We start from the raw sequence: 19,957 nt of genomic DNA on the forward strand, positions 1-19,957 counted from the left end.
TTTTTTTTTTTTTTTTTTTTTTTTTTTTTTTTTTTTTTTTTTTTTTTTTTTTTTTTTTTTTTTTTTTTCTTTGTTTCCGTTTTACTTTCCGTTTGGCTTAAAATGCTCTATGGCTACTTTCAGATTATTGTTTGAATAAGTTCTAATATCTAATACATATACATAAACATTTGGTATTTGAATCATTTTTTTTATTTCTAATAATTTCAAGTCTTTCATTTCTTTTTTATTGACTTTCTTCTTGACTTTGGTCAAGGATATCTTAACATTTCTTTTTGATTTTGGCATCTTTAAAGGTGGAAATAAAATCAAAAATATGTGATAAATTTAAATAAATAAAAATATGTATGTATATATATTAATAAATGATTTCTCTTTCAAATTTTGTATATATATATATATATATATATATATAATATATAATATATGTTTATATTTTTTTTTATAGGGTCATGATTTCTTCATGTTTCATAGGTCATAAATATTAAAAAGAAACATAACAAAAAGTAAATAATATTATATTATATAAATATATATATATATATATATATATATATATATATATAATTAATTTTTAAAAAATAAGGAATTCATATATTAATAAATTATATATTTATATAATATAAAATTTTTACAAAATAATAAATGTAAAAAAAAAAAAAAAGTTATAAATTATACCTATTCTACATATTTATATTAGTATATATGTAAGATTATATATTATTTTTTTTTATATAGGTTATATTTTTTTTTTTAATTCCACATAATGAATATGTATACAATTATAAGATATTTTAATGATAAATAGTATCTGTTTTATTATTTTATTTTATTTTTTTTTTCTTATTTGAATAAATAAATATATATATATATATATATATATTATATATTTTTTTTTTTTTTTTTTTTTTTTTTTATATATGTTATAATTTTTAAAGAATGATTGAGTTGTATAAAAAATTATACGTGTTTACTTTTTATAATATTATTATGAAGATATAATAAATTCCTATAAATATATTATATTATATATATATATATTTTTTTTTTTTCATTGAAATAATTTTTGTTTAATAAAATATATGATTGTTTATGTCCTTTTCTTTTGGATTTTCCTTTATTTTTGTTTATATTTGAATATTAAAGAAAGCATTATATTAGGAAGTTGTAAGATTATATTAAGAAGGCCGTTTGAAGAAGAAAAGAAGAAAGATATATATTTTTTTTATAATTCTGCAAAGTATTTATTAAAAGGAAACAGAAATACGTTTGATTGGTTTCCTTTGTATTCTAATAAAAGGAGAAGAATAAATTTATTTATTAATAATGATAAAAAAAAAAAAAAAATAAATAAAATAAAAAAAAAAAGTAATATCAATATTAATAGTAATAATAATAATAATTATTATTATTATATAAAAAAAAGAGAATGTGGTGAACCATTTTTTTCTTTTTATTCCTATGAAAATATATTAACTTTACATAATAATAAAATATTAATAGATAAAAAAAATAATTATGTCTTGTTAGATTTATATAAGAATATAAAAAAAGAGTATAAAAAGGAAAAAAATAAAAAAAAAAGGGAATATTATTATAATTATAATAAGTTTATGTATTTAAACAGTATAAAAGGAAAAGATATTTTTATCAAGTTAAATAAATTTAATAATAAGAGCTATTTTTATAAATATTTACAGAAATCAAATAAATGTATTAAAACATATATATATTGTAATTCATATAATATTCATAAATCTAATTATTTTTTAAAAAACTTTGATCTTAAACAACTATTTCCAAAAAATAAAATAAAAGATAACTTTTGTTTTAGTGTCCATTTAGGAAAAGATAAAAATATCCACTTGGATAATTTGAAGAAAGAGTACTATAAAAGTTGTAACACGAGAACAAACGTTAAAGGTAATAGTAGTAGTAATAATAGTAATAGTATTAGTAGTAGTAGTTATTATTGTTGTGTTAATATGGATATGAATGATAAAGTAAATAATACAAATAATTGGAATAACACAAAGGAAGATAAAAATGATAATGTTAAAAATACAATGTGTTCATCAAACAATGAAGGAGAAGAAAATAAAAAAATATATATGAGTTCAGAAGAAGTGAGAAATAATTTTATTAATTATTTTTATAAAAAAAATCATACTATTATTGAAAGTTCTTCTGTTGTGCCATATAATGATAATACATTATTATTTACCAATGCAGGTATGAATCAATTTAAGAAGATATTTTTAGGTAATGCTGATAAGAATAGTGATTTAGGAAAATTAAAAAGAGCAGTAGATACACAAAAATGTATAAGAGCAGGTGGAAAACATAACGATTTGGATGATGTAGGAAAAGATGTATATCATCATACATTTTTTGAGATGTTAGGAAATTGGAGTTTTGGTGATTATTTTAAAGAAGAAAGTATATCATTTGCTTGGGATTTATTAATTAATGTTTATAAAATAGATCCTGATAGATTATATGTTACATATTTTGGTGGAGATGAAAATTTATCTAGTTGTCCAGCAGATTATGAAACAAAAAAAATATGGATGAAATATATTAGTGAAGATCGTATATTACCATTTGGGTTAAAAGAAAATTTTTGGGAAATGGCAGAAACAGGACCTTGTGGGCCATGTTCAGAAATACATTATGATCGTATAGGTAATAGAGATGCATCTAGATTAGTTAATAAAGATGATCCGAGTGTACTTGAAATATGGAATATTGTTTTTATGCAATATAATAAAGATGAAAATAAAAATATGAATAAGTTACCATTTCCTTGTATCGATACAGGTATGGGTTTAGAACGTATTACTTCAATTTTACAAAATGTAGATAGTAATTATGATACTGATCTTTTTCAACCTATATTTAAACAAATTAAAGAATTATTTCCATATTTACCTAATTATCAAGGCAAAATTAATGAACAAGATGTTGATAAAATTGATACTGCTTATAGAGTTATTAGTGATCATATCAGATGTGTTACCATAGCTATTAGTGATGGATGCTTACCAAGTAATGAAGGCAGAAATTATGTTATAAGAAGAATAATTAGAAGAGCTATTAGATTTGGAAAACAAGTTTTTAATATTAAAAGTAATGTTTTATGGTTTTATAAACTAGTAGATTCAGTTTGTTTTATTTTAGGTAATACATTTAAAGATTTAAAAAATGTAGAAAAAATTAATTTTATTAAAAATACTATTAAACAAGAAGAAATGGTATTTAATAAAACATTAGAAAAAGGTGTAGAACAATTTCATAAAATTATTAAGAAAAATACAAAAAATAATATATTCAGTGGAAAAGATGCATTTGATTTATATACATCTTTTGGGTTCCCAATAGATTTAATACAAATCATGTGTGAAGAAAAATCCTTCAATTTGAATCTTCAAGAATTTAATGATTTGTTTAAAAAACATCAACTTGTATCTGATACTAATAATTTTAAATTAAACAAATTTTTTGATATTCCTGTAGAAAAATCACATGAATTAAAAAATGTTCATAATATTAAACCAACACTTGATCATTTTAAATATGACTGGAATAATAATTGTGCAAATGATGGTGACAATAAAAATATAAAATTTGAAACCTATCTTCAAGTTATTTATGATGGAAATAATTTCTTAGATAATTTTACTTTACCATCTAATAATGACAAACAAAATTGTGAAAAACAACAAACCGTTGATGAAAAAAACAAAAAATATGCACTCATATTAAAAGAAACTAATTTTTATTATGAAAATGGAGGACAAATATACGATACGGGTATTATCCAAAATGACAATATGATATTTCAAGTTTTAAATGTTCAAAAAATTAATGAATATGTATTACATATAGGTATATTTCTCAAAGGATATGTAAGCAAAAATGATAAGGTTCAAACTATTGTAGATTTTGATAGAAGAAAATTGGTTGCATGTAACCATACTGCAACACATATGCTTAATTTCATGTTGAGAAAAGTATTAACTGAAAAGTATACTAACATTGCAAAATCATCTAAAAATTGTGAACGAAATAATGAGAAGCATGAAATGACTGATAATAACACCGATGGTAACAATGATAATAATAATAATAATGATAATAATGATGATAATCATGATGGTAATCATGATGGTAACAAGGAAGAAAAGGGATTTTCTATTTTTACTTGTGAACAAAAAGGTTCCTTAGTAGATGATGAAAAACTACGTTTCGATTTTTCATTTATCGAAAATATTAACATAGATGCTATTACCAAAATTGAAAACGAAATTAACAAATTAATTAACGAAGAATTAAATGTTACAGTCAAAACGATGGATTTAGAAGAAAGCAAAAAAATTAAAGGAATCAGAGCAATTTTTGAAGAAGATTATGCCGATAAAGTTAATGTTGTTTTTATTAATAAAGATGTGAATAATATATTAAACAATATGGATATGGATTATACATATCTACATTCAATTGAATTATGTGGTGGTACACATATTGGAAATACAAAATTAATAAAAAAATTTATTATTACATCTGAAGAAAGTATTGGAAAGGGAATCTATAGAATTACTGCTGTTACGAATAAAAAGGCTGATGAAATTGAAAAAACGTTTAATGACTTATATGATAAATATAAACATGTTCTTCAAGAACCAAATGAAAATAAATTAACAGATGTACAAAACTATAAGAGAACATTAAAAGAAAATAAATTCTTACCATATATAAAAAAATATCATATTTTACAAGAGTTAGAACAAATTGAAAAAACTATTGTTGAAAAAACGAAGAATATGCAAAAGGAACTGTTCAATAAAGCAACTAATATAGGAAAGGACTATGCATTACAAGACAAAAATAACACCATATTAGATATCAAATTCTTTGATGAAATTAAGGGGAATCAAAAGGTTTTGGAAAAGATTGTTCAATCATATTCCAAAAATAACAAAAATTTGAGTTATTTCTTTATTATTATTGATGAAAATAATACCTATTGTGTTTTGGAGGTCAAGGATTCCTTGAAAACTAAAAATGTGCAAGCCGATTTATTTATGAAGGAAATTATGAAATCTGTTCTTGGGCATTCAGGAGGAAGTAAAAACAAGGCATTTGGGTCAGTGGAGAAGGATAAAGGAAATGTTATCAAGGAGCTTGCCGAACAAATGTTAAAAAAATATCAATAAATAAATAAATAAATATATATATATATATATATATATATATATATATTTGTCTGTGTTTATTTTTGTTTTATTATATATATGTCTATTTTCCCTTTACGTTTAACGTGTATCGTATTGTATTGTATTTCATTACATAAAATCCATGTGTTTTTTAATTTTCATTTTTAATACTTGAGTATTCTGTGTTTATATAATAATATGAATAATTTTATTTTTCACAAAAAAAAAATTAAAATAAACAATATATATATTTAATAATAAGAATAATAATAAATGTCGTTATTATTTTAACTAATGTAATAAATGTATGTAAATTTCCAATATTATATAGTTCATTTCTTCTATATGGACTTTAAAATTTAAAAGGATTCCTAATTTCCTTAACATGTCATAAAAGTGGAAGTATATATATATGTATATATATATATATATATATATGTTTATTTATTTATTTATTTATAAAACCATGTACATTGTTTAGTTAATGAACATAAACAATAAATATCACGTGTTTAATTATGATTAGTAATGTAATAGACACATTATAAGATATGTGTAAATTAGATATGAAAATATTATAATATTAATCTATAGATATATTTCATTAAAATAAAAAAATAAAAAAAGTTGAACACCATATATGTTTTTTTCATTTGAGATAATGCTCTTCAGTTTTTATAAAAAAAAAAAATTTATTGTTAGAAAAGCTATATTTTTTTTTTTTTAGACATAATTATACTTTGAGAAAAAAAAAATATAAAAAAACGTATGTACCGTTCATATATTTTTTTACATTTTATTTAATTTTTTTTTTTTTTTTTTCTTTTGCACTTTATGAATTGAGAAATAGTAGAATAGTAGCCATGTTTCATTAATTATATAATAAAAAAATAATAATGTAATTAATTTTTTATGAACAGGTCATGTAAAAAAGGTGGTGCCAGCTAAAATATTTCAATATAATTTTAGCTACATTATAGAAATATTCTTGTATTCGATGGTTGTTCATGTGAAAAAACGGAAATCATATAAATTTGTTTTATGATTTTATTTTTTTGTAGAATTTATTAAATTGAATTATTTATTTAAAAATAAATAAATAAAAAAAAATAAAATAAATATATATAAACATTTGTATACATATTTTTTTTTTTTTTAAATTTATTCATGGTGTCGAAAAGAATCTTTCTCTTTGATTTAAAAGTATAGACATTATTTTTTTTTTTTTATAAACCTATAAAATAAAACATATAATATTAAAATATACATATATTTAATAATTTAGACTTTATATATATATATATATATATTTCCATATAAATATCACAACAATGAAATTAAATAGATTAATTTCCTTTTTCCCTTTTGTGTGTCTTTTTTTTCGTGTACTTTCTTGTGAAGGAATTAACGAAAAAAAAAAAATTAATTTGAAAATAGAATTAATCGATAAAGATGTATTATTATCAGATGATCATTTAAAAAAAGAGAAAGTTATTATGCAAGATGGTAGAAAGATTAAAATTAAGAATTTTGAAAGAATTAAAGAGAATGTACTTGAGAGAGCTATAATTGTAAAAGAGCTTGATAAATTGAAATCTATTAGTACAAAAGACGAAGCTATAACTTTAGAAACATTAGATGACGATAATAATGATGATGAAAACAATGAAACATCATTAAATGGTGAAACTAATAATGATGAAAACAATGAAACATCATTAAATGATGAAAATAATAATGATCAAAACAATAATGATGCTAGTGATCAAGTAGATGAAGAACAAAATAATATGAAAGTAATTTCTTCAGAAGAATCTGTAGAGAATGATATTCATATGTTACGTAAAGTTTATCAAAGAGATTCAGAAAATGGTTCAACAACCTATTGTTATATGAGATATACATTTAATTTTAATTTAGAAAAATTAAATGAAAACAGTAGAAGCGAACTATTTAAAGGATTAGATAAGACACTTGATTATCTATCCTTTTTACCAAAAAATGAAGATGTAACAGACACTGAATCAATACTAGATAATGAATACAAGAAATTAGATAACACTCTTGGGTCTACTGATCCTATCGTTTCTAATTTAGAATTGAAAAATAATAATTTTCATAACATTAGTACTTCAGAATATGTTGATACTATAGATGAAATTATAAACTTTTTAAATACACGAAATGATCAATTAAATGTGTCACCCTCCCTAAAATATAAATTAATGGAAGCAAAAAATAATTTAAATAAATATAATAATAATAATAATAATAATAAAGATATCTTAGTGAATAGTCCACGTGATAAAAATCTATATCTTTATGAATGGTTACAACATTTAAATAAAGCTTTTTTGGAAAAGAAAAAGGCATTAGAATTGTTGAATGACACAGAGGATATAAAAGAAAATTATAATGATAAATTATTTGTGAATTCAGTTGAGCAATTATTTTATTGTTATAATTTATTTGAAGAGTCTAATGATAATATAGATTCTTTTTTTATGAATAAAGTGGGAAAGAACAAAGCATCTAAAAAAGTTAATATTAATATTCATAAATCATTATCAAAAGAATTGTTAAGTAAGAACATTGATGATAATGTTGATGATGAGCTAACTAAATGTAAATCCTTTTTAAATTTGATAACTCCAAATGAACTATTTTTAAATGATGATTTGAATATTTCACAGGATGATGTAGTAACAGCTAATATTAATATGAAACAAGAGGAAGACGAAGATGAAGAATACGAAGAAAATAAAAATAGTGATATATTTTTGAATGATTTAAATCTACAAAATAGAAATAAGCTTGTTAATAGTAATGATGAAGAAGATGAGGTAGAGGATGCAAAGAATTATGGAATGAATAACAATGAAATGGATTCATTAAATGTATCATCTTTAAGAAAGAACGAATCTTATTTAGAAAACACAGAATCGTTTAGTCAATTAACACAGGAGATAAAAAATGACGAAATGACAGAGGATTATGACTACGGTTATGATATTGACAGTGATGAAGAGGATGATGAGGAGAGTGATGAAGAGTATGATGAGGAAAATGATGAAGAGAATGATGAGGAAAATGATGAAGAGAATGATGAGGAAAATGATGAAGAGAATGATGAGGAGAGTGATGATGAGAATGATGAAGAAAGTGACGAGGAGAGTGATGAAGAGGATGATGAGGAGAGTGATGAAGAATTTGATGAGGAGAGTGATGAAGAGGATGATGAAGAGAGCGATGAAGACATTGAAGAAGAGAGTGATGAAGAATTTGATGAAGAGGATGATGAGAATGATGAGGAAAGTGATGAAGAATTCGATGAAGACAGTGATGATGATAATGATGAGGAAATCGAAGAAGACATTAATGAAGAATTTGATGAAGAGGACTATGATAACGATTACGAAAATTTACATTACAAAGGGAAAGATAACTATTCAAATTACAGTTTAAAAAATGCTTTAAGTGATTTAGCTAAAAGCGGTACTAATCACTTAATAGATAAAGCAACAAATAGTATTTCAAGTGCCTTAAAAAAAAACTTTAATAAAAAAAAAATAGCAGACAAATCAAACAAGTTCTTCGGTAAAATAAGCAAGGGTCTTAATAATAGTAAAAATATTATTAATAAAACAAAGAAGGATATTAAAAAAGGAATTAATAAAGGGAAAAAAATTATAAAAGATACAAAAAAGGATGTAAAGAAAGGTGTTCAAAATACAAAAGAAAAAGGAAAGATTTTGACTAAAAAAGCTAAAAAGGTAGTTAAAAAAGGTAATGACAAAGTTAAAGAAAATGTCCAAGTTGGATTGAATAAAGTAAAAAAGGGAACAAAAAAGAGTATCAATAAAGTAAAGAATGGAGCAGAGAATGGTATAAATAAAGTAAAAAAGGGAACAAAAAATGGTATAAATAAAGTAAAAAATGGAACAAAAAATGGTATACATAAAGTAAAAAAAGAAACAAAAAATAGTATGAATAAAGTAAAAGAAGGAACAAAAAATGGTATCAATAAAGTAAAGAATAGTGCACAGAATGGTATAAATAAAGTAAAAAAGGGAACAAAAAATGGTATAAATAAAGTAAAAGAAGGAACAAAAAATGGTATAAATAAAGTAAAAGATGGAGCAGAAAATAGTATAAATATAGTAAAAGAGGGTATACAAAATGGTAAAGATAAAATTAAAGAAGGTTCAAAGGATGCTATAAATAAAGTAAAAAATGAAGTAGATAAAGGTGTTAATAAAGTAAAAGAGTACACACAAAATGGAGTGAACGAAGTTAAAAATGGAACAGTAAATATTCTAGAAGATGCTATAAAGGAAATATCAAAACCTACTGGAAATTTACGCATTAAAGAAAAAGAAAGTATTAATAAAGTGAATACAACATCTAATAAAGTTACAAATAAAAAAGGAAAAACACCATTAAATAAAAGTAAATCTGATGAAAAAAGAAACTCTAATAGTCGTAAAACGTCTCTAATAAGTTTAACAGAAGTATCAAATAAGAAATCCTTGAATAAGAACAAAATTAAAAAAGAGATAAACAAAATTAATAAAGAATACAAAAAATTGAAAAAAATGGAAAAAAAAATGAAAAAAGAATTGAATAATCCTAATCCTTCAGACAAAAAAATTATATCAGAATTTGATGATTTTGAAAAATCAAATGAAAATAAAAAAAATAAGACTATATAAATATCTCCATATTTTTTATACGAAAATATTATAAATAAATATATATATATATGTTCACAGATTATTTCTTATATTATTAAATTTTAATTAAAATGGAAAAGATTTATTTTGCTCTTAAGCATATTTTAATATGTTAATAAGATTTTAAGAATGTTTTTTAATTCACCATATTGATTTAAAAAGTGTTGTTTATTTGCTTATGTATTAATATGCATTATTATATATTATGTATATATCTTTATGATTTTTTTTGTTTATTTTTTTCTTTCCTAAACTTTGTCTTTTATTTTTATGTTGTTTATATATTTTTTCCACATGTTTCGTATATGTATATGAAGATATATATATATATATATATATATATATATATATATATATATATATATTTTGATTTATTTTTCTTTATATATTCATTTTTTCATTGATATGATTTTATGAAAAGACTTTTTTATATTTTGTTAAATAAAATTTGTAGATTAGAATATATAAAAAGAAAAAGAAAAATTTAACTTATATTTTCTTTTGTATGTGGTTTATAAAGGTTACAAATAAAAAATAATGTGAATTGGTTATTTATGAATAAAGGACAACATTATTAAAATATAATAATATATATATATTTATTTGTTTAATGATTTTGTAGTACTCATTATTATAATAATATCACCTATATATTATTATATTTATTTTATATGTACACATCAGTTGTGTATTTTAAGGTACCAAATTATAAAATTTTAATTTATAAGTTAATGTTTTATTGTATAAAAATGGATATATATATTCTATGTTGTTGTTTTTTTTTTTTTTTTTTACATAGAATTACTATATGTATATTAACAGGATTGTCTTTTTTTTGATATTATTTTATTTATGTTGTATTAATATAGCTATATAGCTACCTTTAAAGAGAAAAAAAAAAAAAAAAAAAAAAAAAAACCTGCATATGCATATTATAATGTAACCTTGTTCATGTAAAAATTGTTATATTTTTTTTTTTTTTTTACCTTTTTAGCTAACTGAATATATATAATATATATTTTTTTTTATATAGTTATACTTTAGTTAAAGAAATATAATATACTCAATATAAATATTAGTTGTCTTATAATTATACGGTATATCATATTGAATGTAGTTTTATAATTTGTGTACTTGTTTCAGAAATGTGATAGTTAATATATATATAGGAAAAAAATAAATATATATATATAATATACTATACTATGTTTTTTTTTTTTTTTTTCTTTTCTTTTTTAATATTCCAAACTTTATATGTTTCTATAATTTTTATTTAATATGATTTACGTTTTGATTTTTACATATATGTAATAATAATATTATACCTTTTGTTATATTGTTTTATAATATAGACACATATATATATACATTTATTTATTTATTTTTTTTTTTGATTTTTTTTGATTTTATTTATTTGGTTGTTACATTTTCGAAATATATATTACAATTAATTTATAATCGTTTTCAAATTTGTGTGCACATTGAAATTGGTTACTAGTGGTTATAGTATTAATATAATTTCCTTGTGGATATATTTATATATAAAAAAAAAAAAAAATAAAAATATTGTTGAAATATATATTTATGTGTGTAAAAACTTGATTTATTCTATTTGAAGGATGAGAAAATATTTATGTAGAGTATCATTTAATGTTGTTATTTTTATAATATTATTTTGTCATATAATTTTAGGAAGAAATAATAAGACGATAAAATGGATAAGTATTGAAAAGGATGGTATGTTGTTTAATCATGTAGTTCGATATTTTATACAAGATGATAAAATATTGAAAATATATACAATTAATAATAATATAAATATGGATAATATTGATAACGATTTTTATATGAATAATGAAAATAGTTTGGTCAAGAATAATTATAAAAATGTTGATAATTTTTTTAACAATATATTTTATAATAAAGTTCCATTAAGTTTCATAATAGAAATGTTTTATGGTTATAGAAAGAAAGAAATATTAAATTATAGTGAAATGAAAAATTATAAGAATATATGTAATAAAATATATAATTTAGAAGAATATAAAGTTGAGAATAAATGTGCTTATTATTTATTTAGAAATATAATATATAATTTTATACCTCAAAATGCTTTTATAAAAAATGATGGAAATAACAAAAGAGTTAATAATAATATGTATATGAAAAATAAGAGGGAGATACCATTTAAGTGTTCATCATATATATTTTTTTTGGATAATATATTAAGTAAAAATCAAAAAAAGAAAGAGGAATGTATTTATAGAATGAAACGTATGAATATTTCGTATACATATGTAGAATATGAAATAAAAGACACTTTTGAAAATATATTTTTTGACCTATTAAAATATATAAGTAAAATAATGGAAGCGAATAAAAATGTAATGAATTTAAAAAATTATGATAATAAACAATATAAAATGTTCATAGTATTAAATAATAAAATATTAGAGAAAGAATCGAAATTAAAACATATCTCTTTTTTTTATAATACATTAGAAGAATATATACAATCATTGGATGGTATAAACAAAATATTTGCAGAGGATATTATAAAAGAAATTATGGATATATATTCTAATCAAAATAATGATAATATAATAGATAATATAGATAATGAGAAATTATTTCTGAGATCAAATGGGGTTGTTATAAATAGAATGTCTAATTATATAAATTATAATACCAATAATGATATATTTAGGTTCTATAATGATGATATTATTAATAAAAATCCATTTGTCTCTAACAAAAAAATTGATAACAATAATGATGATTATGATAAAAAGGATGCAAATAAATATGGAATTGAATTTTTAAAACTTTCTTTAAAAAATAATATGAATGATATAAAAAGTGATGAACAAGAAGATATGTTAGTTTTATTAAATAAATATTTTTTTGATTTCTACATACATATAAAACGTATGAATCAGGAATATATAAAACATTTTGATGTAACATATAAATGTGATGAAATTAAAAATGTGAAGAAGAATAAAAATAAGGATGATCAATTATTAAGAAAAAAAGAAAATGAAGAGACAAAGAGAAAGACATTTTATACATCATTTATAAAATTGAAAGAAAAATATATGAATGAAAAAATAAATAATGAGGACAATATTACTAATGAATATATAAGTGGTGAAACTATAAATGATAAATATGTAAATATGAAGCATTCGAATGGTGAATTATTAAATCCTAAAAATAGTACTGACAAGATAATCTTAAATTCAATGAATGTCTTAAAAAATATAACAGATAAAATAAAGAAGGAGAATAATTTTTCACATGTTGATAAAATGAATGAGATAGATATACCTACTGTTGCAGAAGAGGAAAGAAAAATTGATGACTTTTATGAATATGAAAAGAAGACTATGACGAAAATACATGAGAATAAGGAAAATATTTATAGAATGATTAATGAAGACTTAGATATATTATTAAAACCGGCTCAAGACGAATATATAAAGGTGGCTAGAAATATAAAAAATAAATTGTTACAGGAATATGAGCAAATTTTGAAGGAACAAATATCAGACGAAGAAATATAAAAAAAAAAAATATATATATTATATGTGTGTGTGTGTGTGATTTTTATTATATTTGATTATTTTAATTTTTCATTATATTTGTTAATATATTTTATGTTAATGTTTTGATAAATATATAGACATATATATATATATATATATATATGTCATGTTGTATTTATTTTTTTATTTGTCAAATATTAATTAAAAATATAAAAAGTTTTAATTTCGAATTAAAGAGCTATTATAAAATATAAAGCTTAAAGGATATATTATGGACTATATATATATATATATATATATAATAAATGTTCTATTGTATATTATGAAAAAAAAAAAAAATTTTTTTGTTTCTTTGAGAAATATCCCAATATAATAATTTTAACTACATTGCGGATTAACACATACCCTTCCAACTCTATTTTCTTCATTTTTCCATGTATTCAATTTGAATAAATCTTCAATCCAGCTGGTATTTTTAACCTCATTATTTTCTATAAATAAAAATAAACATATATTTATGCAGATTCATATAAATAATACATTTTTTTTTTTTTTTTTTATATATATATAATAATATTCTTATTTTGTTACTCATAGTTTTATAATGATAAGGAACATCTGAAAAATTAGAAAAAAAAAATAAAATAAAATAAAATAAAATAATAAATATATAATATATTAAATTGAAGATATTATATTTATGTAAAGACATACATAAAAATATATAGATATTTTAAATATGTGTATAAAATATGAAATATACTTATTGAACAGTCAGGTCCTGCAAAAAATGATTCGTTCAGATACTTTTTGCATATACATGTAATAGAAGAATATTCTGAATTATTAAAAGTTTTGATAAAGCACTTAGATTCATTTTTACAATATGATAATATTCTAATATCATCTGTTAATAAAGAGCATTCTTTATAACTACATAATATATCTAAAAATAAAATGATAAAAATAAAGGATAAAAAAGGATATGTATATGTGTAAATTAAAAAAGATACAAATAATCCTCATATAATGAAAGAAAAAGAAAAACTTACTTTTTTGTAGTAAAAAAAAACAGAAGAAAAAAAAAAATAAGAAAAGGTCTTTTTTAAGCATTGCCACTCAAAAAATAAAATAAAATAAAATATAAACAAAAATAAATATATGTATATTTAACCTATTGATATATATCTTAAAAGAATTAATGTTATAAATATAATGTTTAGATCATATTTAAAAATATTGAAAGGATATAAATATATATATATATATATATATATATATATATATATATATATATATTTATGTTTATCTTTTTATATATAAAAATTTATATTTATTTTTTTATATGTCTATTATTTTAGAATAAAATTCAGAATGAAAAAAATAAATTAAGGCAAAACATAAAAACTGTATATATTTTTTTGGATTAAAAAGAGGATGAATATATATATATATATATATATATATATAATAGTAAAAATATAATGCATATACATTTTTTTTATTTAATTTTAAGATATTAAAAAAAAAAAAAAAAAAAAAAAAAAATTAAATATAAAAATAAAAGTATAATGTATTATGTTTGTATATATATTTTATACTTTTGTAAAATATGAAATTTAATTTAATAACAAAAATCCTTGACATATGAATATGATATATTTCCTCCTCTTTAATTAAATGAAAAAAAAAAAATTAATGGGTTAAATACAATAAAAAAAAAATAATAATAATAAATAAATAAATAAATATATATATATATATATATTATATTTACTTATTAATTTGTTTCAATAACTTGATTTTGTATTTGTTCAGGATTTTATTATTACATATAACATTTACAAAAAAAAAAAAAAAAAAAAGGGGAAAAAAATTATTGGGTATGTATTAAAATAAAAGTGTAATCCATTATAATAGAGGATATGGTTACACAATTATATTTATTTTGTTTTAAAAAAATAGAGTATTTGCCATGGTTCCTAAAAAGAAAAAATATAAATATTATATATATATATATATATATATTTTGTGTGTGTATCGAAGCATTATAATAATAAACACAAACATACATATATATATTTTTATATAATTAATATACCTATGCATGTGAGAATTGATTCGTTTAAGAGCGTTTCAACCGAGTTTTGTATTCTTTTTTTTGCATCAATTTTTCCAATATTTTCTAAAAGTATTTCTTCACTTGTTTTTTTCATTTCATTACGAAGATTTTTATTATATAAGACGGTCAATTTTTTTATATCTTCTAATGTTTCATCTGAACTTTTTTTTTGTTCATTGAAATCCTTTAATTTTAAAGGGTTGGTCCACATATCTTTATGTAAATTTAATAACATATTTTTTTCTAATTCATTTTTTCTATAATTAATAACAATTGAATAATAATTTCTATTTAAACCATGAACTAAAGCTGTTAATGTTGGCTTTGTCAAATAGCCAATATTTGATGTAGTTTGTCTTGGTTCTTGTCCTAACATCAATATATGTGGATTAATTAATCGAAAACAATCAATAACAACTTTTCCTTTAACTGATTGTATAGGATCTACGACAACACCAATTGTTCTTGGATTTAATTGTTCAAAACTTTTCTGAGTATTTACATCAGTACCTGATAGCCAACAACCAAAACCAGGATGAGAGTGATACCATCCAACCACCATTTCATGTCTGCCTGTTTTTTTTAATTCCTCTAACATATTTGTTTGATAAACTGGATCTACTGCTTCAACACTTACACTGTTACCTGACTGAGGCATAGCAAATACATCGACAATTCTTATGGTGTATTCATCAACTATTTCACCTAGCATTAAACCCATAACTTCCATAGGTACTCCAGCCTAAAGTAAAAAAAAAAAAAAAAAATTACCTGACTTGTTCATAATTTTGTATATACATATATATATATATATATATATATATAATGTATGACAATTTATATAATCATATTAATACATAATAGGAACATATAAAATGGTAATATTATATAAATAAATATATATATGTATATATATATATATATATATATATATATATATACATATATATATATGTGATTATGTTAGTGCAACGTATAAATAAATATTACATTTATATATTATGTTCATACAAAATGTTGCATTTCCATGTATTTATAATATTTTATTATTTTAATCTTAAATTTATTTATATTTTACCCGTCCATGTTTTAATATTTTTAGAAGAGCCAAAGGAGATATATAAACTTGTTCACTGGTATCTGCTAATGTCTCATTATTCATTCCATTTCCATCAGAAAAGGAATAAAATAATTCACGTAATGAAGATGGAATACCCGCCATTTTAATAATATAAATAAATATATATAGATGGGTATTTGTATATATGAACAAAATATTAATATTTATATTAATATGTGTATTTTATTATATTTATAGATATATATTCATATAAAGCAAAATATATATATAATTAAAAAAAAAAAGAAAAAAGAAAAAAAAGGATGTTTTAAATTTATCATACGTTTTTCTTTGCATTAATATACAAATAATATCCTTTTCATTATAAGCGTAGTATTATTTAAAAAATTATATTTTATTAATTATAAAAAAAAAAAGAAAACAAAACAAAAAAATAAAATAATATTAAATATATATGTAAAAATACATGAAATTATGTAAATATATATATATAATAAATATATATTATATAACATATGTAAGGATAAAAAGAAAAAAAAAAAAAAAAACAGTATAAATTAATAATTTCGTGTTATAAAAAAATATATGTAAAAATATATTATATATGTAATATATATAAATATTTTATATAAATATAAAAAAAAAAAAAAAAAAATGTATATAATATATATTATATATTTTATTTATTATTTCTATGTAAAATCATATACATAAATAAAATACATCATATATATATAAAATATATTTTTTTAAACGTTATAATAAAGATTATTTATTGTATAAGAAAAAAATAAATAAAATAATAATATTTATAATAATAATATAACAAAATAAAAATAAAAATTATTATGATTATTTTTATACACATTTAATATTATTATAATATCTAATTTTTATATATAATTAAAAACTGATAAATAATATATTATATATATATATATAAATATACCAAAAAAAACAATTGTGTAAGAGAAATATAAGTTGTATAATAATTTTATATGGTGTTATTCTTTTATTCGTATAATTCTTTTAGATACGATTTAATATATAATATATATGATGTTACCAATTTTTTAAATTTTATATAGCGATATATAAAGTTGCAGGTTCATATATCCTAAAATATATGATACAAAAATATACATATATAATAACATATATATGTAAAATATATAATATAATAATATTATTCCTTTTTGAAGTTATATATTTTCATTTTTAAAAGGTTTTTATTATATGTTGTCATAATTTTTAAGTGCACAAACTTAAAAAATCGAAAGAAAAAATAAAATAAAAAAATTATATTAAACCAAAAAATATTTATTTTGAAAATTAACTATATATTATATATATATATATATATATATATATATATTAATAATATTTAAAATATACATACAACATAATTTATAATTCAATAAAGAAAAAAAAAAAAAAAAAAAGGAAATTGAGAATAAAAAAATAAAAATGAAAAATATTTTTATGATTCTAATTTAAATATTAAATGAATATAAATAAATAAAATAACAAATATGAAAAATTAATAATCTTTATTATACTCAAACTAAAATTTTCTTTTTTTTCATTAATAACTATTAATAATATTTAAAATATACATACAACATAATTTATAATTCAATAAAGAAAAAAAAAAAAAAAAAAAAGGAAATTGAGAATAAAAGAATAAAAATGAAAAATATTTTTATGATTCTAATTTAAATATTAAATGAATATAAATAAATAAAATAACAAATATGAAAAATTAATAATCTTTATTATACTCAAACTAAAATTTTCTTTTTTTTCATTAATAACCTTATTATATAACAATAAATAAAAAAAAAAAAAAAAAAATACACATGTTATATATATATATATATATATATATAGGACAAGGTATAATATATGTAATATCTGTACATTTTTATGATATAAAATATTAATATTTTATAAAATAAATAAATGTTATATATGTTGTTAAACATTTTGAAAACTTTTTTAAATTTCTTAGAGCCACATTAGGATATGTGTTTGATCATTTTACTCATCAATAATGAAATATGTACCTGAAGAGATAATATATATATATATATATATATATATATTTATATTTATGTATATTTTTATTTTTTATTTTATTGTTTTTTTTTCGTACCGTTTAATTTTTGCTCCTTATCCTTTACACTGTCATATTTATTTATTCTTGGCCTGTAATTTGTTGGGTCCCTTCTAAATGTGACGTCAATTATTTTTAAGAATTTGTTCATACCTGCTGCTAGTGTTTGTGGTGTGTTAGCGACTGTGTTTACTCCTGCTTGTCCATCAAAAACTATGACATGGTCTGCTAAATATGTAGCCATAATAAAATCATGTTCTACAACGAAGGCTGTTTTGTTAGTGTTAAGTATAAATCTTTTAATAATTTTGGATACGATAATTCTTTGTTCTGAATCTAAGTAAGCTGATGGTTCGTCAATTAGATAAATGTTTGTATTTTTGGCTAATGTAACAATGATAGCAACTTTTTGTAGTTCTCCTCCTGATAGTGTTAGAACTTGGTTATCTAGAATAGATTCGATTTTTAAAGGTTTAATAATTTCATTATTAAAATATGGATCATTATATAATCCTTTTAATTTTGACATTAATAATTGTCTGACAGTTCCTGTAAATTTGGCTTGTATTTGTTGAGGTTTATATGAGACACTTAGAGATTCAAGAAATGATAAACTTTCTGTATTATCTGGTTTAATTAGTCCAGCAAATAAACGTATGAATGTACTTTTTCCACTTCCATTTTGACCTAATAGAACAAAAATTTCTGATTCTGAGAAATGTCCTTTGTCAATAGTTAATGAAAATGAGTTTAATGTTTTGACCATTGTTGGATAATTATAAAAATGTAATCTTTTTTTATCTTCATCTGTTGCATCTTGATCTGTTGCTAATTTAAAATTGAGTGATTCTTCACGTATTCTTAAATTATCAGTAGGTACAAAGCCGTCTAGAAAGATATTAATACCTTCTCTTACAGAAAAAGGGCATGTGACTACACCATAAGCTCCTGCTTTACCCCATAGGCAACAAACATAATCACTAAGATAATCTAATATAGATAAATCATGTTCTACAACAATAATATAATTATCGTGTTTAACAAGTTTGTGAATAATTTTTGCCATAGATATTCTTTGTTTTATATCAAGATAACTACTAGGTTCATCAAACATATAAACATTAGTAGTTTGTCCAATTAT

General features: G+C 19.8%; 7 protein-coding genes across 7 annotated transcripts in view; 3 read left to right on the plus strand and 4 right to left on the minus strand.

The window, feature by feature from the left end:
- The window catches only part of PGSY75_1367600 (putative ribosome biogenesis protein MRT4), a gene marked incomplete at both ends in the record, with an annotated part of 947 nt that extends 659 nt beyond the window's left edge, over positions 1-288 (minus strand). Inside the window, one exon of the mRNA XM_018787694.1 lies at positions 86-288. Within this exon, the coding sequence (XP_018640436.1) occupies positions 86-288 (203 nt within the window). The remainder of the gene's footprint in view (positions 1-85) is intronic.
- A 794-nt stretch (positions 289-1,082) lies between these two features.
- PGSY75_1367700 (alanine--tRNA ligase) lies at positions 1,083-5,216 on the plus strand (the record flags this gene model as incomplete). The annotated part of the gene is made up of 1 exon (XM_018787695.1): positions 1,083-5,216. One exon carries the CDS (start codon positions 1,083-1,085, stop codon positions 5,214-5,216), a length of 4,134 nt encoding a protein of 1,377 aa, XP_018640437.1.
- Positions 5,217-6,547: 1,331 nt separating this feature from the next.
- PGSY75_1367800 (putative secreted ookinete protein) lies at positions 6,548-9,928 on the plus strand (the record flags this gene model as incomplete). The annotated part of the gene is made up of 1 exon (XM_018787696.1): positions 6,548-9,928. One exon carries the CDS (start codon positions 6,548-6,550, stop codon positions 9,926-9,928), a length of 3,381 nt encoding a protein of 1,126 aa, XP_018640438.1.
- A 1,640-nt stretch (positions 9,929-11,568) lies between these two features.
- On the plus strand, positions 11,569-13,515 carry PGSY75_1367900 (hypothetical protein; the record flags this gene model as incomplete). The annotated part of the gene is made up of 1 exon (XM_018787697.1): positions 11,569-13,515. One exon carries the CDS (start codon positions 11,569-11,571, stop codon positions 13,513-13,515), a length of 1,947 nt encoding a protein of 648 aa, XP_018640439.1.
- A 360-nt stretch (positions 13,516-13,875) lies between these two features.
- PGSY75_1368000 (hypothetical protein) lies at positions 13,876-14,610 on the minus strand (the record flags this gene model as incomplete). Its single annotated transcript, XM_018787698.1, has 4 exons — positions 13,876-13,988; positions 14,089-14,115; positions 14,261-14,443; positions 14,550-14,610. 4 exons carry the CDS (start codon positions 14,608-14,610, stop codon positions 13,876-13,878), a joined length of 384 nt encoding a protein of 127 aa, XP_018640440.1.
- An 840-nt stretch (positions 14,611-15,450) lies between these two features.
- Positions 15,451-16,841, minus strand: PGSY75_1368100 (putative 26S proteasome regulatory subunit RPN11; the record flags this gene model as incomplete). The annotated part of the gene is made up of 3 exons (XM_018787699.1): positions 15,451-15,479; positions 15,599-16,361; positions 16,698-16,841. 3 exons carry the CDS (start codon positions 16,839-16,841, stop codon positions 15,451-15,453), a joined length of 936 nt encoding a protein of 311 aa, XP_018640441.1.
- A 1,899-nt stretch (positions 16,842-18,740) lies between these two features.
- The window catches only part of PGSY75_1368200 (putative RNAse L inhibitor protein), a gene marked incomplete at both ends in the record, with an annotated part of 1,742 nt that continues 525 nt past the window's right edge, over positions 18,741-19,957 (minus strand). Inside the window, 2 exons of the mRNA XM_018787700.1 lie at positions 18,741-18,766; positions 18,856-19,957. The exon at positions 18,856-19,957 is cut by the window's right edge and continues 525 nt beyond it. Of these exons, the coding sequence (XP_018640442.1) occupies positions 18,741-18,766; positions 18,856-19,957 (1,128 nt within the window). The remainder of the gene's footprint in view (positions 18,767-18,855) is intronic.

The sequence above is a fragment of the Plasmodium gaboni genome, chromosome 13 (genome assembly GCF_001602025.1).
Source record: "Plasmodium gaboni strain SY75 chromosome 13, whole genome shotgun sequence".
Classification (NCBI taxonomy): Eukaryota; Apicomplexa; class Aconoidasida; order Haemosporida; family Plasmodiidae; genus Plasmodium; species Plasmodium gaboni.